We start from the raw sequence: 27560 nt of genomic DNA on the forward strand, positions 1-27560 counted from the left end.
GGAAGAAGGGTTCAGAGGAGGAAAACAGCTCAGTACATACAACCAGGAGAGAGACAGAGAGAGAGAGAGAGAGAGAGAGAGAGAGAGAGAGAGAGAGAGAAGCAGAGAGATAAAGAGAAGCAGAGAGAGAGAGACTTCTCCTCTCACCAAGGACAAAACATATACCCCAAAGAGATGCCCCAATGATTCACCTCCTCCAGCCATACCCCATCTGTCTATGGTTACCACACAGTTAATTCTTATTAATGGATTAATAAACTGATTAGGTTAAGGCTCTTAGAACCCAATCATTTCACCTCCTTGCATTGTCCCACACATGAGCTTTCGGGAGACATCTCATATCCATACCACAACAATGATGATCCACACAAGGTTCCTGCAAATCAGTAATTTACTTCCTGACCACTGGAAGATTTTCATTTGAGTGTTCTGATGGGAACCACATAAAGCTAGTTCATCAGCTCCCCTGTGTGCCTCAGGGCATTCATCCAGGGTGAGTGGCCTCACCAAGCCAGTCTCTGACATGCAAAGGCCCCTGGGGACTCTTGGGTATGCAGAATGGATGGGATGCCAGAGAGAGTGAGCTGAGGGCCCTCCCCATGGAGAGCTTTAGAAATGGCACACCTGGTGTGAGATTCCAGCTCAGTTTGGAGTAACCGTGTGAGCATGAGAAGTTATTTTACCTTCTGGTCCTCAGTTTCCTTTTGTATAAATTGTGAAAGAGGAAAAAGGAGAAAGAAACCCAAACAAAGCTGCTACCTACTTGGTATCAATCAACAATGTGACAACTGACAATGGCCATTTGTGGGAAAGTCTAACACAGCACATTCTAGAAGCTCAGGAAATCCTTCCTATTTGTATAACACTGCCTGCTAGAAACATTTTTTTATGGATAATTTAGCCCTTTCTGGACTGTGTGAACCTTTCAGGCTGACCTAGACACTTTCTTCTTTTTTACATTTACCTTCTGCTAGAGACTCAAGTTTTCCAGACATTTTTCTGGACTTTTCCTTCTCTAGTGTGAAGCTTACCTGATTTTCTCAACACTGACCCACACAGGCTAGACACACAAATGAATTCTGCCTGTGTGCTTTTCTGCCCAGCTTAGCCCACCTGGTGCTCCCACTGGGTGTTTGTGCTGTTCCATATCTCTTAATGATGCTGTGTGGAAGCTTCCAGAAGTGGGCCATTCTGGGTACCTAAAGACGCACCTTGGATGGGGTGCAGCTGTAGGTAGGATCATAGACTGTAGCTACCCCCCAAAATTACCTGATGCTTCTGTGCCCTCTTCTTTGCCTTCCATGGTGAGAACTAGACTTGGGGAATATTTGAAATAAAGAGGACTAACAGTTCAGTCCCAGCAGACAAACTAAGGGCTCCCCCTTGCCTCAAGTGTTGAGTTGAACCTTCAAACCTCCCCAAGCAAGGGATTCCAAGAATAAATGTTCTTCTGGGAAAGCAGAGAGTTTGAGGTGCTTTGACCAGATAAAGGCTCCCTTCTAGGTACAACCTTCCCCACTCCCTTCCTTGAGTTCTTCATTGCAAAGAGCTTGCAACATGAACAAACTTGGACTCCTGTTTCTTCTCTCTCCACCTTTCTTAAAATATGCATAACCACACTTGGATTTCTTAAAAGCCACCAGCTTGCCAATCAGAAAAGTCAAACAATGCTTCTGTGCTAATGACCAAAAGAGAAAACACTGCAACACACATGAAAACGGATGTTGTCTTTTATGCACATAGAGACCAAATAAATCAGTTTAAAAAAACCATTAACCATTCCTCCTAAAGAAAAAGAATCACAAACAAAACATTCACCAAAAAAAAGCATAGGATTTGTAAAGAAGATTTCATGCTTTGAAGTAACCTTTGATTAAGTTATTGAGGTAAGGGAAGGTTTATGTAAAATTTCAGTTTGAGTTAGAGTTATGTTTAAAGCTTTTAAAATGTATATGGGTAAACATGAATCTTCATAAGAATGCTCGAGTAAACATTTGTATACACATACATGTTCTGAAAAAGGGAACAGGGAAGTTTGAGTCATGGGATTACATATTTTGTAAATATGGGGATGCAAGGACATATCCTCTAAATGAACTATTGTAATGTATATGCAAATTTAACATAGATAATTGAAAATAGAAACTAAAATAAACTTTAAAATTTATATTGTTGTACATGGATTTAAGAGAAATTTGGTTTAGATATAAAGGTAAGCTAAGGATTAATATTATATTTTACGTAGGGTTCCAGTATGGGTTAAAGAATAAATATGTACATTGGGAAATATAAATATTCAAAAGAATGTGTGAAAATATGTATGAACACAAATATAAATGTATGTGCTCTGACACGATGGAGAATAAATTGAGTCATGTGATTATATATTTTGTATATATGGGGTTTTGTGGATATATACTATATATGATATATAAATATATATGCAATTTTATATTAATAATTGAAATAAAATTCAAAAAAAGAGAAGCTGTTATGGTTTGGATGTGAGTTGTCCCTGGAAAGCTCACATGTGAGACAATGCAAAAAAGTTTGGAGGAGAAATCATTGGTTTATAACCTTAGCCTAATCAGTGAGTTAATCCCTAATGGAGTTAACTGGAGTGGTAAGGTATGCCTGGAGAGGGTGGGAATTGGGATGTGACTTTGAGTATATATTTATATCTGGAGAGTGGAGTTTCTCACTCTGCTTCCTGATGTGAGCTGCTTCCTTCTGCCACACACTCCCGCCATGGTGTTCAGCCTCACCTGGAGCCCCAAGGAATGGAGCCAGCCTCCTATGGACTAAGACCTCTGAAATCATGAGCCCTCAAATAAACTTTTCCTTCTTGCAGGAATTCTGGTCAGATCCTTTGGTCACAGCCTGGGGGGGGGGCGGGGGGGGGGGAGACTAAAACAGAAGCATGTGACCTTATATCCAGCCTCACCAGTAATCAAGAAAATGCAGACTCAAATAACCACGTTTCTCTTCTACCAAACTGACATTGATTTAAAATGTAATGTTTAATTCTGGCAAGAGGCTCTGAAGTGAGCAGTGGTCATCTTGACTCAGAAACTTCAATTTCTACAGTTACAACTTATGAAATATCCAAAAGCTTTCAACTCACTTTAACCCTTGATCCAGCAATTCCAATTGTGGGAATGCAAACTAAGGAAAAAGTATGAGATGCTGATATTCATGTTCACACTGTTTATCACAGCACGATTTAGAAAATCAAACAACCTTGTAATTAAAATGAATTAAAGAGCTCTTCTACTGTTAGACGGGAAAACGGCTGTGACATAATGTTAGGTCGTGAAAGCATGACACTTGAAATCACATATTCAGAAAAACCTCAGTGACATCAAGGCAATATCCCTAGCAGCACAAATAAGACTAAGAGTAAATAACATTAATGTGTTAGAGATTACGAGCAATTGTTAAAATTTGGGGTTTTTTTATTCCAGTGAAATATCGTTTTTACAAAGAAAACTATCTATTACTTTGATGAAGAGCAAATCTTCTCATTAAAAATTTTAAAGGGTCCCAGTAAACACCTACCCACCCCTGGGTTAACTCACACCCGGGAGACAGCAATTGCAACAAGCAGACCTCCAAGCCTCCTCCCAAGACCAGCACTGGGTAAGTGGTAGTTTGGGATGGGGATATGACAGGCAGATTACCCTTCTCATGGACAGCTCCTGCCCATGTCCTGCTGGGAGGGAAGGGAAAATGTTCCTCCAGCATTCACTTATACCCTCTCAGGCTTTGAAGGGCTGGGTAGCTATTACCAGCCATTTACTCTGTTCATTGGAGACATCTCACCTGTGCTGAGACTCATCCTGGCTGCACTGCTTTGGACAAGTTCTTGTCACTATTCTGAATCTCTATGTTCTTACCTTTAAAATGGTCCCTTGATCATACCCAGACATTAATGATACATTTTTGGGACTTAATGTCATATTCTTACTATATCATCTTATTATTCAATGTAAATATTTTACCTTCTTAAAATAACACTCACTTCTTTAAAATTAGACACTTCCCTAATTAGATTTTCTAAACTTCATCTCATGTTTCCCTGCTAGCTAAACTGTACTCACTATTAAACACCATTTACCTACTTTTCTGAATGGTCTGGGGCCATTCTGTTCTACACCTTGCTATAAACAGTGTGGTCTGGAAGGAAACAAGACCAATATCTTTAAGAAACTCCTACATGTTATTATAACTCATGTGTAAGACAATGCAAGAAAGTTCAGAGGTGACATGATTGGGTTATGAGAGCTGTAACTTAATCAGTAAATTAATCCACTAATCTGGATTAACTGGGTGATAACTGCAGGCAGGTAGGGTGTGGCTGGAAGAAGTAAGTCAGTGGGGGGGGGGGTACATGGCTTTGGGGGTTTATATTTTGTCCCTGGTGAAGAACCTCTCTCTCTCTTGCTTCCTGGTTGCCATGTCCTGAGTTGCTTTCCTCCACTGCACCCTTTTATCATGATGTTCTCCCTCACCCAGGGCCTAGAGCAATGCAGTCAGCCATCTCTGTACTGAGACCTCTGAAACTATGAGCCAAAATAAACTTTTCCTCCTTTGTGTTGTTCTTGTCAGATATTCTTGTTACAGGATAGGAAATATGACTTGACCAATGTAATTCTGCAACCTGTACACTCAGAAAAATGAGAAATTATATCCCATCTGATTCAAATGTACGATATGTCAAGATCATTGTACCGTCATGTGTAACTAATTAAAACAAATAAAAAATGAATAAATAAAATAAAATAAAAGTATTGTGTCCATATAAAAATAAAATAAATAAATAAATATTAAACAAACAAACAAATATGACTAAAACATGTTAAGACATGATTCTATTAGCTGATTAATTATTAACTATTTAGTATGTGTTCCAACAACCTAACTTTGCAAATTGCTTCAATTTCATGAGTGAGGATTGAGGCTCAGAGAAATGGAGTAAAATGTTGAAGGCCACCATGCTAGTAAAGAGTAACCCAGTCCCAATGCATGGGTTCCTTGACAGCATGCAGGACAGTCACAGCCTCTGATTGTATAGCTGGAACTGAGATGCTCTATGTGGCATAATAGTTATTACCTTTATAGTTTATGGTACACTTTACCTGTATTGTTTAGTTAGTTCATTTTCTGGCTATCTTTATTTAAGAAACTCTGTTTACTTTTTGGTGCTTTTTAACCCTATCCTACCCAGAGAAATTAGATAAGCAAACGTTATGTCTAAAGTCATTAACTGTAGGCAAGTAGAGTATGGCTGGAAGTCTCTAAGATATCATCCTGTTAGTTGGTGCAATCACCTGGTTGCCTGTTATTTAGTTACTAGGTATAAATTTCCTCTCCCTTCCAGCTCTCCAAATACGTTTTAGATAATTGAAGTCATTTTATTTATGAACTCTGTACACAAAGGGAAATATTATCCAATATGGACATGGAAGCTTTACAAAGCAAAATGTTAAATTCTTACAGTATACATTGCTAATTTCTGTTAAACACCTTTCTTGCTCCCACTTCTTTTATTTGATAAACATTTTTTTCTATACAATTCTGGAACACCGATGTTCTAGTCTCCACTTTGTAGATGAGGAAATCAAGAATCAGACTCAAAAGTTTACACATCTGGCCAAAGGTATTCAGTGAAAACTTCACTTCAAGACAACATGTATGTGTAGAATATGGCCAGCTTGACCAAAGACTGATAAGCAGTACAGATTTCCATTAACCAAGTCAAGTGCATTGTGAACACTTTCCCACTGCATAAAAAGATGATCCAAATAACAATGCCTAGAGTTCTCACAGCACGGAGAGGGGTAGGCAAAACTGTATTACAATTACTGGTCTGAATATGTTGAACCTTCCTTGCATTCCTTGGATAAATCCCAATTAATCATTGTGTGTGATCTTTTTGATGTGCTTTAACATTAGAATTGGAATTGTTTTATTGGTAATTTTCACAGCTATGCCCATCAGGGATATTGGTCTATACTTTTCTATTTTTATCATACCTATGTCATGTTTTGGTATCAGGGTAATGCTGACCTTGTAAAATGAGTTTTGAAGAGTTTCCTCTATTTCAATTTTGGTAGAACAATTTAAGAATTTATTTTAGTTCTTCTTTAAAACTTTTAGTTCTTTAAAACTACCTCAGTGATACCATGAACAAAGCCCTGGGTTCAATCCTTAGCACAAAAAAATAAACACTATTGAATTGGTACAGCAAAGTAATTTGCTCTTGTGTTTTTCTTTGCTGGAGACTTTATTGTGGATTGAATTGTGTTACTTTCATTCAGTTCAGGTTTCCTATATTTTCACGGTTCAGTTTGGGTTGGCTATAGGTGTTCAAAAATTTATCTGCATCTTCTAGTTTTCCCAATTTGTTGGTGTATGGTTGTTCAAAATAGTCCCTAATAATCCTTTGTATTTCTGTGGTATAAGTTGTAATGTCTCCTTTTTCATCTTTAATTTTATTTAGGTAGGTATTGTCTCCTTTTTAATTGGTAAGTCTAGGTAAAGGTTTATCAATTTTATCTTTTCAAAAAAAATCTCTGTTTAATTGCTCTTTTGTATTTTTAATTCTTCAAGTCATTTATTACTGTTCTAACATGTGCTATTTTTTTCCTTCCACCATTTTAAAAAATTTGTATTGTCCTTGCTTTTCTAGTTCCGTGAGATGCACCAGTAGGTTGTTTATTTGAAATATTTGTATTTCCTTGATGTAGATATTTATTGCTATAAACATCCCTCTCAGTATTGCTTTTGCTATTTTCCATTAATTTTGGTATGTGGGTTTCCTTTTTTCACTTGTTTCAAGAAATTTTTAATTTCTATTTTGATTTATTTGATGACCTATTGTTCATTCAATAGCACATTATCTAATTTCAATGAATTTGTACAGTTTCTAAAGTTCCTTATGTTGTTGGTTTCTAGTTTTATTTCATTGTGATCAGAAATGACATGTAATATGGTTTTGTATTCTATTTGTTGAGATATATGTTGTGGGCTAATATATGGCCTATCCTGAGGAATATTCCATGTGCTGATGACAAGAAAGTAATTTATGCAGCTGTTAAATAAAATGTTCTACAAATGTAAAGTCCACTTTATATATGCTATGATTTAATTCCAGTATTTCTTTGTTGATTATTTTTTTCTGGTTGGTATTTCCAATAGGAAAGTGAGGTGTTGAAAAACAACTGTTATTGCATTGGGGTTTATCTCTCCCTTTATATCTAATAATGTGTGCTTTATAAAACTTTGTGCTCCAGCATTAGATCCATATACATTTACAAGTGTTATATCTTCTTGTTGAATTGATCTCTTGATCATTATAGAGTCACCTTTTTTTCTCTCTTCATAACTTTTGACTTAAAGTCTATTTTATCTTATATAAGTATAGCTATTCCTGATCATTTTTGGTTTCCATTTGTGTAGAATATATTTTTCCATCCCTTTATTTTCACGTGTGTGTCTTCACAGTGAACTTTGTTCCTCATATGCAGCTTATTGTTGGGTCTTGCTTTTTAGTGATTCAGCCAGTCTGTATCTTTTAATTGAGGAATTTAATGCTTTTATGTGCAAGTTATTATTGATATGTAAAAATTTATTCCTGATATTTTGTTAATTTTCTTCTGGAATTTGAACATTCTTTGTTCTATTCTTCTGTTACTATTTATCTTCATGGTTTTCTTTTTTTATTATTTTGAGTATATGCTATTCTGGTGGGTTTTATATTTTTATATGTTTTCATAATGGTAGTTATTTTTCTTTTGCTTCTAGGTATAGACTCCTTTAAACCTTATTGTAAGGCTGATCTGGTGGTGATAAAGTCCCACAGGTTTTGCTTATTTTAGAAATCCTTTATTTCTTCTTTGTTTCTGAAGGATAGCTTTGCAGGGTATTTTATTCTTGGTTGGCAGTTATTTTCCTTCAGAACTCATTCCCTTCTGCTCTGTAAGAAAGGTATTTACTCTAAGATCTAGACAAAGACAAGGCTATCCACTTTCACCATTCTTATTCAACATAGTTCTGGAAGTGCTAGCCAGAGTAGGAGGCAAGAAAAAAAAATATTAAAGGCAAACAAATAAAAAGAAAGGAAGTCAAATTGTCTTTGTCCACAAGGAAAAAAAATGAAAGACTCAACCAAAAAACATTTAGAACTATTAGTAGAGTTGCAGGATACAAAATCAACATACAAACATCAGTAGCATTTAATACAACAATGAACTTTCTGAGAAAAAAATCAAGAAAATATTCCCATTTATTCAAAACATAAAAAACAAAAATATTTAGTGATAACTTTGGCTAAGGAAGAGAATAACCTCTATAATGGAAATGATAAACACTGATAAAAGAAATTGAAGAAGACACACACAAAAAAAAAGATTGGAAAGACCTCTCATGTTCATGGATAGAAAGAATTAATATTGTTAAAATAACTATATTACCAAAAGCAATTTAGACATTCAATGCAATCCCCATCAAAATACCAACGGCATTCTTCACAGAAATGGGGGGAGGAGGAATCCTAAAGTTCATATGAAAGCACAAAAGACCCTGAATACCCAAAGCAATCTTGAACAAAAGGAAGAAGTCTGAACACATAGCAATATTCATCTCAAGACATAATATGGGGCTGGGGAAACCAATTCTGGATGATATCAACATAAAAATTTACAAATGGAGCACTGAAGCAGAATGGAGATCTCAGAAATAAATCCACACATTTAAAATCAACTGATTTTCAACAAAGGCACCAATAATGCCCATTGGAAAAAGTACACCCTCTTCAATAAATGTATTGGATATCCAATCCAGAAGGATGAAATTTGACCCTTCTGTCTCACAATCAACAAAAATCAATTTAGATCAAAAACCTAAATCTAAGACCTGAAACTACAAATCTACTAGAAGAAAATGCAGACATTGGTATAGACGATGATTTTTTTTATAAGACCCCAAAATCATAGACAAGAAAAGCAAAAAATAGACAAATGGGATTACCAAACCAAGAAAGTTTCTGCACAGCAAGGAAATAATGGAATGGAGAGATGCCATATCATCTCAGTCTGAATGATTATTATCAAAAAACGAAAGAAAGGAAGGAAGGAAGGAAGGAAGGAAGGAAGGAAGGAAGGAAGGAAGGAAGGAAGGAAGGAAGGAAGGAAGGAAAATGCAGGCAAGGACACAGAGAAAAGGGAACTCTTATACACTGTTTGGGGGAAATGTAAATGGAGAACACTATAGAGGCTCCTTAAAACCTAGAAATACAATGACAGTATGATCTAACTGTCCGGCTTCTGGATATGTAGCCAAAGACACTGAAATCAATTCAGCATATCAGAGAGATCCCCTGGCCCCAATTTTCATTGTAACAAAAAAAAAGTGTACATCAATGGATGAGTGGATAAGAAAAATGTGGTATATGTGCATCATGGAATATTATTTGGCCATAAAATGAATGAAATCTTGTCATTTGCAGCAAAATGACTAGAAGTGAACATTTTGTTAGGTGAACTGAGCCAGCCATGGAAAGCTAATACTGTATGTTCCCTCTCAAACCTCAACACTAAGAAAAAGAAAAAAAAAAAAAAGTCTATCTCGAAGTAGGAAATAGTAGAAGAGTAATTAAGAAGGGGAGGGGAAAGACGACAGAGGGAGGTTGGACAAGGGGGTACCAAATACAGGACAATATGATTTCTAGAGTTCTACAGCCCAGTAGGGTGACAAAAAGCTTTTATACATTTTATGAAAAACTAGAAGAGAGGAGTTTGAAGCCATTGAACATAAAGAAATGAGGAGATGCAAATGTGAATTGCCCTGGTTTGATCAATACATATTATATTCATGTTTCAAAATATGAGAAAGTACTCCAGAAATATCATAAATATTTACAATTATTACGTGTTAACTAAACGGAAAACAAAACCAAACAAAACTGAAAACACCGTGAGCTGACTCAGGCTACACAACCGTTAAGAGGCAAAGTAGCCAGCTAAGTTTCAAAGTGGGTTTGCCCTATTTGGTCGCCATCCCAGACAGTGCCCAACCAGACCACCCCAGCTTCACCTCTGGGAGGTTTTCCGTGCACCGAGGGGACATTCTCAACCACAACCTCTGTATCTGGCAGATGCAGATGGAAACAGAATAACAGAAAAGAATGTGAGACTTGCGCTGGACAGCTGGAGCGCAGAAGAGTTCTGAAGTGGGCGGGTGTTGTGGTTTAAAAAAAAAAAAAAGGGGGGTGGAAACCCCACCAGCCAAGTTGAAAAAAATAACAGAAGTGTGCCTATCTCCGGGCCGGAGCCCCTCCCCTTGGCTGGGCTGCGCGGGAGGAGGGTGACCCAGGTGCCGCTTCCTCCCTCCGATCAGGGTCAGGAGCCCGAGAGCGCGACCCTCGCTGCCGCTGCGATTTGTACCCTAGGCGTCTCGGCCTCAGCCGGGGCCACCTCCCAGGACCCATCGGAGATGAGCAACCTCAACAGCACGTCGCTGCCCCCTTACCACCGTGAGTACCCGCCCCGGGAAGGGCTCCTTGGCCCTCCGCACGCCGTGGCCGGACAGGAGCGCACGGGACGGGCCGCGGTCGCCGACACCCGCGGGTCCTGCTGTGCCGCCTCCTAAGCTGTTGTGGGCCCCAGACCCACTGCGCCTCTGGCTGGGATGGGTCCCCGTCCCGCGTCCCCGATCCCACGCGCGGCTCTGTGCGCCCGGAGCGTGGAGAGGCCGCCAGCCGGCCAGCTGCGGGCGCGTCCGCTAGCTTTCTGTTTCTTTGTGTGGGGCAAGAGAAGTGTCTGGGGCCAGAACTTGTCCTGTTAGGAGACAAGCGCCTGCAAGTAAGGAGCGGCGGAGCGCGAAGCAGCCCTGAGTCAACCAGAGTCCAAGTTGCTTTCTGGGCCGCTGCGGCTCTGAGGAACAGGGGACAGGACTGGAGCAAACTGCAGCTAACTCCAGCCCTTCGGCGGGACTTGCTTGCTCCCTCCAGGTGTCTAGAGAACCCAGATGTTGGAGGGATACCCTGGACTTCACTCTTTGGGGGTTCGCAGATAGCACACGTTGTCTTCCTAACAGGAACTCATACAGGGTGAGGGTTTTGTTGTTGTTGTTGTTGTTGTTTTGGATTCTCAGAAACTTTGCTGGGCCTCTCCTTGCCCTGGTCCTCTGCCTTGGAGCTTTTGAGACAAAAACTGTTTCCTCCTCCTCCTCCTCCCCCTCCTCCTCCTCCTCCTTCCTCCTCCTCCTCCTCCTCCTCCTCCTCCCCCTTCTTTGTTTATCCTTTTATCTCCATCCTGGCCAAATATTAAAAGTTTGTCAGAAGAGATAGTTTGAATCTATAATGTGATCAAGTTAGATTTTTAATATGATAATGATGTGAGTATTGGAGACAAGCACTCTAGTTAAAGTCTTTGAAATGCAGTTGTTGGTGAGACCTGCGCAGCCCAAGCCAGGGCCTGGATGAGAAAGCTTAGATCTGCAGGTATGTGTTTCCATGCCTGTAAGTGCCCAGGATCCTGCTTATTATGCCCTGTAGCATGCTTGGGTCAGTTCAGGTAGCAGACACTGTTCCTATAAGGAAAGCTGGGTTTCTGGGCTTTGCTGTCAGTATCAGAATAAGCTATGCCACTTATTAAAAAGTAAACTCTCTTGGCTCCAGTTTTGTCTTCTGTAAAATGGAAATAATAATAGGATATTCTTAGTTGGATTTTTAAGAATTAAGTGCATATAAACGGCACAGACCAACACATACCAAGTGTTCAATGAATGTCTTTATATTAACTTTACATAAAACTACAGTCCATGAGTTCGTGTATAATAGTGTGTTTACATACGTACATGCTCCAGGGCCTAGATTAAGGGAAAAGAAGACAGAAACCACAGTAATGTTTCAGTTCAGGCACTGCCAAAGTTCAGACTGCAGCCATTCCCACCCCTAAAGAGGATGGCCCACCCCTGCCCCGCCCTCCAGTTAGTTCTCCAGGATTCCAGTTTCAGATCTTGACCAATGACTGCAAACACCTCCCTTCTGGGATTGATAGAGATGCAGCCCTTACTTGCATACCATTCCAGATTACCCTCTGAAGTTGATTTATGGCAGGATCCCTGCTGTAGGAGAACCCCGGGGCCCTATTTCTTGCTGCTAACTCAGACAGGATGTGTCTATATCCTGTGTCAGTTTACATAGCTGTAACTGCTCCTCAGAACCAGAGGTTAGAATGGAGAGGACCCACTTCTGTCAGCCAGGCTTGCCCTGCCCAGCTGGGCTTAGCCTGCTTTCCTAGGCCTGAATGTCACTGCAAGTGAGTCATGCACAGCAGTCCTTTTGCCTTGCCCTTGGCTGGAAGGGGTCAGCGCTCAGTGAGGAGACAGCCAGGTTTGGCAGCTTTATATAGAATCCCGCTGCCTCTGGCAGAAGCGATGAGGACTGTATTAAGTGCCAAATGAAATTCCATCGCAGTCATTGCTCAATCCCTCCAGATATTGGTGGTGCTGGGAGTCACATGGAGCTGGCACCATCAGCCACTGGATCTTTCCCAGGGTGCCTTTGGCTAAGCAAGTATTTCTGGGGACTTGCAAAGCACTCTGGGAAGCAGAAGGATGTGGGGTAAAAGGCATTCTGTTATTTGTTGTGGAAGCGGATAAGTGAGAGGTTGGACAAGCCAAGTTGGTTTGACTCTTTGAATGATATCTATATCTATCTATGTAAGTGTGGGAATGGCATATATATATATATATATATATATATATATATATATGTAATATGCATATTATACATATATATACACATATATATCAGAAAAAGTACATATATATACATATATATATATGTGTGTGTGTGTGTGTATATATATATATATATATATACTTTTTTTCTGAAACCTTAACCCTAACACCTTACATATATATATGTAATATGCATATTATACATATATATACACATATATATCAGAAAAAGTACATATATATACATATATATATGTGTGTGTGTGTGTGTATATATATATATATATATATATATATATATATATATATATATACTTTTTTTCTGAAACCTTAACCCTAACACCTTCCGGTGACTGAGCCAACACAATGTCCCCACAAGCACAAGTTAAAATCCAAACCAAACAAATTGGAATGAGATCAATAAAGAGTTAATAACAGGGAAGACAAAAACAATTTCTTCCTACCCCAAGGGCAATGACTTCATTAATTGTTGAGAATTCTTCTGGAAGCATTATATGCTTGTGCAATTTCTTCTTATTTTACACAATGGAACCCATTTTATATATTCTACTTCATCTTGCATTTTTCTGTAAGAACATCTTAAAGATCGAACCTTACCACCATGTATAGACTAATTTGGGGGGTGGGAGTGGGACTGCAGAGTATGAATCTATGAAAAATTTGTTTTTACTTATTTATTTAACCAATTTGTCTGCTAATTGGCATTTAGGATATGTACAGACTTTATTTAATTTTTGTTCAACCAGATGCAGTGCTGCCATGCCAACCCTCTTAAGTTGAGTTTTGTTTGCATGTGATTGTGGACTTTTAGGAAAAGTCCTCCCATCCCCAAATTTAATTTATAGAACAACAACAACAAAAAAAAAAACTGTGTGTTTAAAATGTTAGTAGATACTCAGAAACCCCTCCTAAAGGTCACACCATTTTCTAATGCTCACGGGTAACTTATGAGTAAAGCTTCTTACCCAAATCCTTATTTACATGTGCAGTTTTCATCTTCATTAGGTTGATGGGTAGAAAATGTTGTCACTTTGGAGTGTGTCTCTTTAATTATAAGTGAGGCCAAGAGTGTTTTCTTGCCTCCGTAAGACCTTGTTTCACTTTTGGGGGAAGTACCTAGCAGAGCCCCACTTGGGCATTTACTGACTGTAGGTGAAATACAAAATATCAGAGCCTCAGTTTTCTCATCTGTTGGTGGAAATAATAGGAGCAACTTCACAGGACTCACATGATAGACAAGAGTATAAACACCTGGCATTGTTCCCAACAATAGTATAGAGGTGGTAGTTGCTAACAAAATTTATCAAAGTAAACCTGGCCTGTGGATGCCGGTAATTTCAAGATTCTCCTTTGCAGGTGGCTGGCTGTTGCTCTTACTTTTGATAAGATAGCAACATTAATGCTTCTAGGCCAGGTCCTGCTAAGGTAATTGCCTGGGTTACCTTTCCATGCCTGGAGTGATGAATATTTTCTTACCAGTTTGACAAGGGTGTTGAACACTTGAGGCTCAGGGGACATTGACTGCCATGAGGCTCTCAGGTACTAGGAGGCTGCAGACAAAGGCTGCCAGATCCCACAACCAGCTAAGGCCCACCTGGGCAGGGGATTAGGGCATATGGAGGTCTGTAACTGGCATGCATACTGCCCACTATGGAGGCTCTGGAAGATCACCTCTGAGCAGGTCACACAGAGGGACTGCATGTGGCATTGGCATTGGGAACCTGCCAGCCGCTCCCCCTCCCCCACCAGCTCCCCACTCCTCAGCCAAGCCCATAGTCCAACTCCAACCCATAACTGCCCATTATCACTCCCTTTCCTGTGGTCAGGCCCGCCCTGCCTTGGGCGTTCCCTGATGGCTGGCCCCTGATGCACTCACCCCATGCCTGTCTGCCTCTCCTGCTTCACCTTTCACAAATGCCTGCATCGGGCCCTCAGGTTTTCTGGATAAATGCCCCCCACCCCACTCCACACATACCTGTTTGTCTATCAAGGCCCAGAATATGTATTCCCATCTCATAGAAATTTTTCCCAGCCCAAAAAACCAACTACTACAGGCCTGGGGGCATTTTGCAGCCCTGACAGTTTCCTGTGCATGTCCCCTTCCCAGAATTCTGACCTCCTGAAGGACTCCATAATCCTGCCCCCCCTACACACACACACACACACACACACACACACACACACACTAGGGACCTGACACACAGAGGTGTTGGACAAGCCACTTGGGTACAAACAAATGATTGCACAGAAGACCCTAAGGCCAACACTCTCAGGGCCAGTGCCATTCCAAAGCCAAAAGCCCATTCCAAAGGCCAGAAGTACCTTTTAAAAATCATACATTCAGTCACTCCTAGGTCAGAACTTGGCATGTACCGGGAGGCCAGTAAATAGTCAACTGAAGCAGAAATTCAAATCTAAACACATCCTAAGACCACAGCAAGGCAGACCCAGAAATCCCCTTCCACTGAGTCATGTTTCTTGTCCAATCCCCCTCTCTTCACCCACCCTTAATTTCCCCTACCTCCCACTCATTCTGGCCCAGAAATTTCTTTAGATCATTATACAATCTAACCTTTTGAGGAAATGCTGGCCTCTACTCTTAGTTATTATAAATTTTAATTTTTGTACATTCTTCCCAAACAATGTTGCTGTACAGAATCTTAGCCCATGGCAAAAACTGACAAGGTCCCCTGTCCCCTGGTGCTTTGCAGAGCCCAGCCCACCGGCTCTGGATTCCATCTTGGGCAAGGCAAGGGTTGGACAGGGCTCTTGGAGGACTCCTCCGCACACTCTCCTGGCTTCTGGCAAGCCTGTGTACACTGGAATTTCACAGGGAAGCTCCTGTCTGTGCTCAGAGAAGGCTGTCTGCTGCCGAGCGAGCCCCAGGCTCTGAGAACCCTGTTCTTTCTCCTGCCCTATCATCTCCACACCCTCCTCTTCATCATCTCTCATTCATGACCCTCTGTTATAGTTCTCTTGTTTCTGCTTAGCTGGCAAACTCCTTCCTTCCATGTTAAATCCACACATCCCATCTCTTATAATACTAAAGAGTTACACACAATTTGGGGTTCAACAGGCACCTTACCCACCTATTTCCAAGGGCTGGGGTAAAAGCAAGCTCCCATTTGGGGTCATTTGTGTGTGTCAAACCCTAAGCAAGGTGGCCTCAGTTATCTCATGGCACCGATACACCCTGGCACAGCTCTCTAACTCTGCTTTGCACGGGATGGTGCTAACTGAGGCATGTCACAGAGAGCTACCACTAGGACCCCTTGCACTCCCTTCTCCTGCATGCATTTTGCATTTTGCATGCTAAAAGCGGGCCAGGTAGAGGGCTTCCAGCTGACTGCAAACCCAAATGCTGCCATTTTTTCCCCATGAACTCTGTAATGGAAAATCTTCATATTTTATCAGCCACTGATGAATACCCATACTCCCAGCAGAATCTAACAGGAAGGAAACGTGGTTTTGCCAGATCAAAACCTATAGAACAATCGAACCTGCCTGCCTTTTGTGTTGGGCCCCAGTTGCTGGCTTCTCTGTTCACCAAGCAGCAGAGTCTACTGGCTTTACTATCCTTTCTCACCTGAGAGCCTTGCAAAAACCTTCATGTATATCTTAGCAATACTAGAGGCATCAAGTTCAGATTCCCCTTCACTACTTTTTAAAAACCATTTAGCCCAAATACACTTTGTCAATGTGCTTGTGTCAAAAGTGAGTAATACCAGCTAGTGAATGGTATTTGGACTCCAAGGATTTAATTTGGAATCTAGACCACTAGGAGCTATGATCTTGGATCATTTGCTGGGCTCCTTTATATCTTTATTTATTTACCTTTATCTTTCAGTAGTGTGCTCACATTTTCATCTTGCACTGGGCCCCCATATTCTATAAGTCTTGATCCCATAATAGTTCTACCATATGAGTTTGCTTTGTGCATTAAATGTCTGTTCATAGATAAAGTTCCTAGTATGGTGCCTGGTCTATATTCATGGTCATGCTCAAGGACCGATGCTCATTGAGTGTTGAGTGTGTTTTGCTCCCTCCATACTCCCCAGCCTTGCCTCTGTTTGACCATTTGCCATTGCAAATTATACCTCCAAACAAGGACAGGCTTCCTCGGTCCCAGAGAGCCCAGGGCAAGGCCCTATACTCAGCAGGGCCATCTCCTCCTTCTGGGCCTTGAGAGCTGCCTCCTCACACTGCTTCTTTAAGGGTTTTTCTTTTAATGGTTTTTACTGATGCATTTATAATTATACATAATAGTGGGATTCATTGTGATGCATTTGTTCAAACAGGCACATAACATAATTTGACCAGTCTTACTGCCCAGTGTCTCTTCTTCCTCTCTTATTTTCTCTCCCTATAATCCCCTTCCTCAACTTGACTGGTTTTCCTACTTTTTTTTTAATTAGTACACTAAAATTTTGCAGTGGCCTTCATTGTGATCTATTCATACATGGACATGGAATAATTTGGTCAGTTTCATTCCCCGGTAGCTCCCTCCCTCCCTCATGATTCCCTTTCCTAGATCCTACTGGTCTCCCTCCTATTTAGTCAAAACAGTCAAGAGAGAAAAAAGAGCGAAATTTGCCAAAGGGCCATATAGGTGTTCCTAACCTGGGAAACACTGCAACCCAGCTGTGGACCTCACACACTAGCTGTGCCATTGGGGCAAACCTCTTAGCTTTTGCAGATTCATTTCTACACATGGTACTGGGCATGGGTATCATCTCTGCCCCCTGCCTCACTGGGCAGCAGGAGTCTCAGCTGTGTTCTCCATGGGGAAGAATGGGCCCTTTAAAAGTACCCTGTCAGATGGTTGGATGGATGTCCCTATGTGAAGGTCCAGCAAGCATGCTCTAAAGCATGCCATCAGTCCAATATTACTGAACCTTCTCCCAACCTGTGTAAGGCCCCTGACCTTGGTGGCCCAAAGTGGACTCTGAGTTCCTCTTGGCTCTGCCCTCTCCCTCCTTTCAGTGCTGCCCAGGCACCCTAGCCTGTGTGCAGGGGAGGCCCCTCCCACTTCCTGGCCTGATGCCATCCCTTTCAGTGTTTTGCTGTGTCAGTCATTTCTCTGGTCCTTTATGCTCTCCTTTGAATGGGTTCACAACTGGGATTCTCTGGAGTGTTCTTGAAAACCATGGCTCCCCTCTCTCAGAAAGGGCTCCTTCTCGGCCTGTTCTAGCCCACCCCAGGCTCCTGTGAGGTCCCGGTGAGGGGAACCAGTCCCTGCTTCCTTGGATCATGCCTGAGACTGATGTGTCATTTGAATCCTTCTTCCCTCAACTTCTGCAAAACTGCTTACTGGAGTGAAATTAGTCTTAGCTATGACTAATAATCATATTTTTTTTAATTCCATAATCTCCTTTCCTTTTTCACCAACTCTATAAACTCTCTTGACCTCTCCTCTTCTTACAGTGACTGTATCCCAGACCCAAAGCTGAGACAGGCGGCACTTGACATAAGTTATCTCATTTCACCCTTGAGTGGCCCAGGGGAGGTATTTTTATCTCCCTTTTGCATATGATGATACTGAAACCAAGAGTAGATGAGACAGGACTTTACAGAGAGCCCCTGCCAGACCCTCATGGTCCCCTTCTCTTTACTTATCGTCCCAGGGGGTATATAGAAGCAGCTCAGCCATGTACACTCACCCACAGACACAGTACTCAGGGTCCACAGTGCTTTCAAAATCCCACAAACATATGTTTATTTCTTTTAAATTAAAAAGAAAAAAAAAACATCCTTTAAGGTCAAAGAGTACATCTGTCTTTATATCCATGGAACCATAAACTATGATTTCCCATATTGGCTCATGGAAATCACACAGTGGCCCTGGTAGCAGCCACCTGATGCCAAAGGACTAGGGGCTGCTGTCCCCACACACCTCTGTCCCTTTCTTTCATTTTCTATTCCTTTCTCTTACTCTTTTGGCCTTTTTAAGTTACCAAAATTAGATTTCAAAGGTTTAAAAATAAGCTTTCATTGCCTGTTTCATTATTTCAAAAGCAATCCTTGTTCATTGTAGAATTGTAGGTACCCGACCAGGAGTCAGGAGGTAAGGAAGGTTCTTTGAGAAGAAGATGACTTGGACTTACTTATTGGATGGACATGTAACAAGTGGAGAGCCGTTCAGGGGAGATTTGAACAGAATGGGCCCAGTGGGGAGCTGTGGAGAGCCTTCAGGGCTGGCACTGATCCCTGAAACTAGGGCAGAGGCGAATGTGGAGCAAAGCCTAAAACCAGGGCCTCCACGCAGGCTCACGCGGACCTGCAGTTAACAGCCCACACTTGGCAAGGGCCCACTCTTTTCCTCTCAGCGAGGCTATGTATACATGGTTCTTCATTGAACCCTGAAGATGTTACCCATGTGGATATTGTTAATTCCAAGTGAGCAGTGTGGCAGCTGAGGTTCAAAGAGGTCACCTCCTTGGGGCTTCCCTGAACACCACCAACACTATACAGCCTTGAAGCTCGTCACGTCTCCTCCACCTCTGGGACTCTGTTGCCTGACATGCTTGGTCAAGACTGCCCTGACCCCTGGCCCTTTTGTTTGGCTCCACAGAGCCCTGAGGTCACTGTCCCAGCCTCTGGAGGAAAGACCTTTCTTTGTCCACCCGATTCAGGGCCATATGTGCTCTTCCACCCTCCTTGGCTGTCACCCATCTGGTAGCCCAGCAGCTGCTAATGCAGCCTTCCAAAGGCTGACTGGTGACTGTGTGTGAGTCCTGCCAGCCCAGGCCAACCCACTGTCCCCAGAGATGCAGTAGGCAGCTGCCTCTCAGCGTGACTGCAAGGGCACTGGAGGAAATAATGCCCTGCCCCCACCAATTCCTGGAATGCCTCCACCCCAGAACCACCCTCTGAGCTGGCAGCTCTATCTTGTGTTAAAATGCAACAAGCTCTAGGACCCTCGCCGCCACATGGCTGCATTTTGTGTTACACCTTGCCAGGTACTTCCAAATCCGTCACCTCTCTTCAATTCAAGAGGCACTGCTCTTCTGCCCTCCCAGATGAACAGAGCAAAGCTCAGGGAAGTTAAGTGGTTTGGCAGAATTCACAAAACCAGGTTGTCATAGATGGACAGGGATAAGAATATGGGTTTCTCTCTCTCTCAAAAAAAAAAAAAAAAAAAAGAATATGGGTTTCTGCCTCCTCTGTGAGTGACCTCTTTGTGCTCCAGAAATTCTTTCATAGGATTTCTAAGTGGGAGGAGCTGAGACTAGATGGGTCACAAAAAGGAAGAAATTGTGATGCTGGCCTCACATTTTCCCATTCCTTCTTTCTCCCACTCTGACATGTATGCAAATGCACACACATGCACAGTTGTTTCTTCCCATGCACAAGCTCCTTGCATTCCTCTGCAACAGACAGGTGTCAGCCTGAAGATTGAGAGGAGACGAGTTTATCTTGAGCATCTGGTTCATCCTGGGACAGGGCAAATAAGCATTTGGTTCATGGATCCTATTGACCTCCCAGAAGTAACTGGAAAAATAAATTCTGACCAGAACACCTTTAGTCTTGAGCAGCAGGTACCCAATGCTTTTGAAACTTTTCTACTCCAGTGTTTTTGGGGGTGCTGTGCCCATTTCTTTACCTGCATGTGGAATATGTGCAGTATACCTGGCTATTTGCAAAGTGCTCCACTCCTCAGAGTTTCTTCTGTCTTATCTCACCCAAGTTCATCGTGGTGATGAGGCCCTGTTATACAGATACGATCATACAAATTTGGAGAACTTAGCAAGGTTGTTTTGGTTATTTGGGGTTTGGTTCAACCTGGTCTTTCCTATGCCATTCACCATTGAACTCACCCCAAGTTAATCAATAAAGACAAGAGAGGTAGTCTTTCCTTTGGAAGATTGCCTGTGACCCCCTGAAACCATTCCCCAGTAGTTAAATTCTTGGATCGGTTTCCAGATATGACTTCTATGTATATGTTTCTTTATTCTAGACCTCTGACAAAATCTGGAGGTATTTTGTAAGTCTTGGGCATCAGGTAACAATGAGCCATGACCCTTTTTAGCTTTCTACCCACCTATAGTGAATTCAGGCCATAGCACAGCAGTGGATCCAATACACACGGACTTTAACCCAGTAGGTCCCTTCTGTGTGCAAAGTCCTGCAGAGAAGACAGAGGGGACACAGATGTTGTCAAAAGGCCTTATTTTATTTAGGGAACAAGACCCAAGAATATCAGAACGTGAAACAAGTTTAAATGTCATTCAGAAGCAGTCTGACCCATAGGACACTCACCACATCTGGTTCAGGCACGTGTGACAGAGCTAGTCTCCTCTGGAATGAAAACCACATATCCCTGAACCTTCAAAAGGTGTAGCTTCCCACCTGAGGACTGACCCACCCCAAAAGGCACACACATAACAATGATGTCACAACTGTAAGTCATCATTGCTATTATTTTTTATCTTTTATAATTTTTTAGTAGTGGTGATAATATTAAAAATTAGTTCTTAGTTGAAGTCCAGAAATACAAGAAACAAAAGCCAATGTCATCCAATTGAGTAGGGAATGAGACGTCTGGTGACCTTATCCCAAGGGCCCTTGTGATACAGCTCTATCCTGAGACAAGTATGTAAACTCCTACTGGGTGCCTCCCAGAGCAAGAAGAGTCAATTAGTACACAGTTCCTAATTCATGTCAGGAATAATGCTTTGGGCTTGGGTCTTAAAATATCCTTCCAGATTAGCCATTTCTATCAAAGTTGCAAAATGCTTTCATTGTGGTTAAATGTTTGCCTATAGCCAGACAATAACACATACACAGCCATTTATCACTTGTCTAATTCATTCTATGAGACAAGTTATCAGACTTGAGAAGCCCTATGCTCAGACTCCATTTTCTCCAGAAAAATCTCGAAAGTTAGAAAAGAAACTGGATGTAAAATTCTTTTATGAAAGCAATTCATTCGTAAATGTTTACTAATTACTATATACCTAGTTTTATCCCTGGGAACACTTTATATTATAGTGGGTCCATCCTGCCATGGTCCTTGGAATTGAGAGGAGATGAAGATAGTGCAAGATACCACCCCTTCCCTGAAAGCATTGCTGGGCTTCTTGGGATCCTGAGGTACACACCATGAGAGAAATAAAAAGAATCCACTTCTCCTGGTGAGAAATAGCTTATCACATGAATTCACCTTTCAGACTGAATTGTCTCTGACTTAGCTGCTAAATAGACAGCTAGATTTTTTTTTTTAAGATTTTGACCTTACATTTTTTTTAAATATTTTTTTTAGTTGTAGGTGAACATAATACCTTTTTTTGCATTATAATACTTATTACATGTATACAGCCCAATTTTTCATATCTCTGGTTGTATATAAAGTATGTTGACATCAATTTGTAGACATCTAGATATTTAAAGAATAACTTCAAGCCATATAATTCCCCTCATATAGACATATATAGACAGTGAATTTCTACTTGGTAGTTTTAGCTTGTTTAATTAAAATCTTGTGCTTGCAGAAACAGTTCATTAGTGATCAATGTTGATTTTTGAGAATATTCCAGATCTGGAGAATGACTTAAATGAAGACAAGTTGCAAGGATGTAAAATAGAAAAAATAGTGCCAATGTACAGAGCCCTCCCTGTGCACAAGTGGCCTGGCCTTTTTAAGTGGGAGATAAATGTCTAGTTGCACCCATTGTTGGCCACCATGCTGTGCTGTGAGCTGAGTGCTGTAAGGGATACTCCCATCTTCAGGGGGCTGGACACCACTGTGAGTGACAGGGCTCTGATTTGAACCCCGTGGGCCCAACTCCTGGGCCATCTCTGAGTCCCCCCTCCAAAACACTGGCTCTCCTATGTGCAGGAAATGAGGAATTTCAAAGGAGAACAAAGTTTTCATTCACAGGGGAGTGAAAGAAAGTGTGTTCAAATAGGCTAAGTACATTTATTTATATCCGACTTTGGTAATTACCCCTGGGTCATTTCCTATTTCAGAATCCTGGAATCTCTGAAACCCCCTTTTGGAACGTGCTGTTTTTAAAAGTTCATTTGAGTGAAACCACGTTTGTCACTCGCTCAGAAAACAAACAATGTTGGAGGAAGTCAAACTTCATCTCTGAGGACATGGTAGTCAAAGGCAGAGGAAATGCCTTATGTTCCTTCAAGAGGAGATGCCCTGAGAAGACAGTGCTTCCCACTCATGAGCTCTTCTGAGCCTTCTTATTATTTCCCTGAAGGCTTTTGGGCTGTTTTGTTTCCAGGGTGGTGGTTTTGATAAAAGCCATCTCTGAGGTTGTACTATATTGGAGGCATAATTATCTAAGTTCCCAGGCCACATGTCACGTTCCTTATCCCCAGAACTGTGGAAACAGTGGAGTAACTTTCTAGGGGACATGAAAGGCTGGCCTCCTCTTCCCCTGCCTCCTGCCCCACAAGGCCCTGATCATGGCTCTCCTTTGAACTCTCCACTTTTAAAGTCCTCCCCATGGACAAATGAGTTCACTGCCCCAGTTCCTGTGGCTTCTAAGGCAGCAACTTCCACCTGGAACCTTGTGCTGCAGCCTTTCTAGACCAAACCCGAAGTTTAACCAGGCTATGGCTAGTTGAATAGACTATTTGGGGGAGTCTATTCAAATAACAACCCAGGGCTCAGGATTCCCTGAAGCGTCCATCTGTGACAGGGCCTAGCCAACCAGTGCACTGTGCCAGTCAGAGCCACCTGCATGAGTCCCAGCAGCTGTGGATTCAGTCCCACCACTGAGTGAGCATGGCCTTGGGGGTGCTGTTCCCCCTCCTTTTGGCCTCTGCTTCCCAGCTGATGCCTGCATTCATACAACCTCAGAGGTTCTCAAGGATGACATGAGGCCTGGTAGGGCCGAGAAAGTGGGACACGTGCCTGGGTTCTGGTAAGGCCACAGACAGACGTGGGTTAAAGTTACATGGGTTAAAGACGTGGGTTAAAGCTCAGCCACTCGGTCTCTACAGGCACCTTCAATGAGAAGTCATAGGTGAAGGTTCAGCCCTAGCAGCAGACATACACAAAGTGTGTGTTAACCTGACAGGCAAGAGACTCAGAGACACAGACAAGCCAGAGGTCTGCAAACAATGGCCCGTGGGCCAAATCCAGCAAGCATCTGCTTTTACAAATACAGTTTTAAAGCAGCTATGCCACTTCTCTTACAGAGTTTCTGTGGTTGCTTTCATGCCACAAATGGCAGAGTTGAGCATTTGCCATAGGCCCACAAAGCCTAAACCACTATCAGGCCCTTGATGGAGAAAGTTTGCCCACTCATGATTTCAACTGGAGAATCTTTAATGGTGCAATTTCTAGGCCAAGACCCAACCTGATTCCATTGCTCCCCTCTAGATCCATGAAAAGCCATGGAAGGAAGACGTGTAGGTGGGGACAGGGAGCAGGCAGCAGACAGAGGCTTGCTCAGGCCAGGTCCAGTTGACCTGTGGACACAAGAAGCACTTTGTTTCCCCTTACCTGATCTGCCACTGTCCAGTGCCTCTTGTAGTCTTCCCTTCCTCCTGCACCCCCGAAAATCCTCACATCATCCAGGAAGGTACAGGAAGAAAAGCCAGAGCAGGTGCACAGCATGCAGCTGGGGTCAGTCATCTCAGTCCTGTGTTCAGAAAATGGCACTTCTCACCATCTCTGGGCAAGAGGGAGCAACCTTTCCATGTGGCAGAGTCAGGCCTGGTGCATTGCATATTTTCTTATTGAAACCATGCCCAGCCTAAGAGACTGTTACCAGAGATGGAGGTGGAGACTCAGGGAAGAAGTCCACGTCTCGTCAATTATAAAACGTTGGCTACCATGCTCAACCATGGCCTTTCGCCTGTGCTCCTATTACTGAATCCCGTTTTTTCCGGTTTTTGCTTTGTTTTCTTGTTGTTTTAGTTTTTTTGGGGGGGTTGTTTTTTTTGTGTTCAGTTTTTTGTTTTGTTTTGTTTTTGTTCGTTTTCTTTTTTGCCGTACTAGGGATTAAACCAAGAATTGCTCTACCACTGAGCTACATCCTTTTTAAACTTTTGAGACAGGGTCTTGCCTAGGTTAACCTTGAACTTGAGATCCTTCTGTTTCGGCCTCAAAGTAGCTGGGATTATAGGAGTGTACCACCACCTCCGCTTTGGCCCAATTTGCCCCATTGTACCCATTACTCAGCATGTCACTCACAGAATGACAAGTGTTGCAAAAGAGAGTTTATTCTCTAGGTGGCCACATGTGGAGACAGGATAACCAGCCTCAATCTGTCTTCTAGGATAGGAATAGGGGATATTGATGGACTGAGGTGGGGAAGGTGGTTGAAGGTTAGGAAGTAATTGGTGGTCTGTGCCTGTGTAATCGCTTCATCAACTGTCACCATCCTGACCCACAGGTCAGAGGTGTTATCTCTACCTCTAACACTGGTGATTTTTGAAATCCACTAAAGAAACTAAGAATGCATGAAACTAAGAGCAGGTGATGTGGTTTAAGTCTAGAAAAGCAAATACCAGGCCATAAAACACGAAAGTGAAGCCTAGAGGGTTTACCTGGGAACCAAGAGCAGGTGGTGTACTCAGATTTCCCCTTGTTACACTCTCTGCCTCTTCTGCCTGCACTGGCAAGCCTGTGGCCCAAGTGTCCTGCTCCACAAATGAGGACTGAACACCTCAACTGTGTGTCATCCCTGATGATATGACGGCCAATAAACCAGCAGTAATCCCCAAAGAGACACACGGCTGGAATGCATAGTCCATCAGATGGCACTAGGGAGGTAGGGAAGGTAGGGGAGAGAGAAGGTGTTATTTCAGAGTGTGGCCAGAGAAGGCTTCACAGGGTGGGGGAGGTGATGTTTGAGAGAGATCTGAAGGAAACCAGGAATCTAAACACGGGGGTATCTCAGAGAAGCACACAGAGGGCCCAACAGATGCAAATGCTCTGGAGTAAGAGCAGGCCTGGCCTGGTCAAGGAACATCCAGGGAGCTAGTGTAGCTGAGGGAGGAGGTGGGAATAGGTAACTAGGAGAGAAAGGCAAGTGAGATGGCAGAGGGCCAATGAATGGGACCTTCTCCCCACATCTGTCGTGTTTCCAACTCTACTGTCCCCAAGTCTGGGAGCCTTCAAGCCCTAGCTAAAAGTCTCATCAATCTGAGAGTGGGCCTTCAGTGTCAAAGTTAATGGTCCAGCAAGAAGCTGAGATTAAGAACTTGGGCATCAAAGGTCTGGCATGTGATGGGAGTTGGGAAGGAAGAAGAGAATCCTAGAGTCTCCCTGGAGTCCTGAACGGAAGGAGAGCCAGGAGGGACTTCTCCAAGTGCCCATTTTGCACTTGTGTACATGTGTGTGCACACACACATACACACACACACACACAGAACAGCTTTCAGAGCCTGCTTGAAATTGCTGCTTGGGTCTTCTGGGTAAAGCTTATCTGCAGCTCAGGGAGCAGCCAGGTACATGACTGAGAGTTGGATGCAAGCCCTATGCAGGATGGGTGGGTGTGCACAGGCCTCTCCCCTGCAGATTCAGGCTTGATGTGAACCCTAGGGGCATGAGCCAAGCAGAGAGCATGGATCAGTGACCATTTCCCCTCGGGGTGGAGGGTCTGGACCTACAGTGGACAGAGAAGAAAACTGTGAAAGAGTATGGACAGGAGTGGTCTCTGCCCAATGCTTCTGGGTCCAAGCTGACACATTCCTGGAGAAAGAAGGCCTACACCACTCTCCCCTGACACATTGAAAGCCTAGCTCAGAAACACAGCCTCCTTCTCCTCCCCAAAATCAAAGAGGTGAAGAGAGCAGCTTGAGTTCACACAACTCAGCTTCCAACACAGGATTCCACCTTCTCAGGACTTGCACCAGCCATGTCAGAGGTACAAATTCATGTAGTCATCCAGGAAGCAAGTCCCATTAGCGGTCAGGATCCTAAGACCAGAATGCATGTTGGGAGATAATATTCATCCACCAGGGCCATCTTGCTTACTCTGACGATGGGAAGATAATGAGCAAAACCCCTTAAATGCAAACCCATGGGCTTATCCTATGGGCCTCCCTCTTCCAATTATGTGAACCCAGGATAAATAGACAGTGGATATTAAAATTACAGGCTTCTGACTCATGAGCTTCTCTTCTGCCTGATGGCCTTGGCAGTCTGGCCACTTGAGCATATGTCTCTCGTGGGTACCAAAGTGCACTCATATTTCTTATCTCCTCTATCCTCACTACAGCCTGGGATAATGGAGGGCAGAGGTGATGGAAAAGTGACCTTGCTCCACGCAGCGGTGGCCTGTCCATATGCTCGTGAGGAGGGGAGTGATATTATATACTTTTTAATATATGATTCTCAAATCCTGCTATAATTTGGATCTTGTGTGACCCCCCCCCCCTTGCAAAGGCCCATATGTTAAAGGCTCTGTCCCCTGAATAGTGCTATTGGGAGGAGGTGGACCCTTTAAGAAGACCAACTGGGAGGTCTTTAGGTTATTGGGGGCCTGCCCTTGAGGGGGATATTGAAATCTTGGTCCCTTCCTTTCTCTCTTTCACTTATGGGCCATGAGGTGAGCAGCTTCCACCGTGGGCTCCCACCATGATGAGCTGTGTGTCCCTCAGCCCAAAGCAGTGGGGCAAATTGATCATGGACCAAAACCTCCCAAACTGCAGGCAAAAATAAATCTTTCTCTTTATAAGCTGATTATTTTTTATATATTGGGTATTTATATATTGTACTGGTAGAAAGCTAACACAGGTCCTGATACAACTTGGTCTCCTGGCTGTCCCTGAATACAGGGGGCTTGGCCAGGTGTAAAGTAACTGTCTAAAGGCCACAGCAG

The 27560-nt window shown here is 42.6% G+C and overlaps 2 protein-coding genes across 5 annotated transcripts in view; one reads left to right on the top strand and one right to left on the bottom strand.

Moving 5' to 3' along the window:
• The window catches only part of LOC308630841 (uncharacterized protein), a 263388-nt gene extending 252152 nt beyond the window's left edge, over positions 1 to 11236 (bottom strand). For all 4 annotated transcript variants that reach the window (XR_014018043.1, XR_014018044.1, XM_081261616.1 and 1 more), the window contains exon 1: positions 10531 to 11236. The gene's annotated coding sequence lies outside the window, so the exon portion shown is untranslated. The remainder of the gene's footprint in view (positions 1 to 10530) is intronic.
• Positions 10240 to 27560, top strand: part of GYPC (glycophorin C (Gerbich blood group)) — a 33378-nt gene continuing 16057 nt past the window's right edge. The window contains exon 1 of the mRNA XM_081261617.1: positions 10240 to 10534. Within this exon, the coding sequence (XP_081117743.1) occupies positions 10495 to 10534 (40 nt within the window). The 5' untranslated portion in view covers positions 10240 to 10494. The remainder of the gene's footprint in view (positions 10535 to 27560) is intronic.

This window comes from Spermophilus citellus, assembly GCF_964194105.1.
Source record: "Spermophilus citellus genome assembly, chromosome: 11".
NCBI lineage: Eukaryota > Metazoa > Chordata > Mammalia > Rodentia > Sciuridae > Spermophilus > Spermophilus citellus.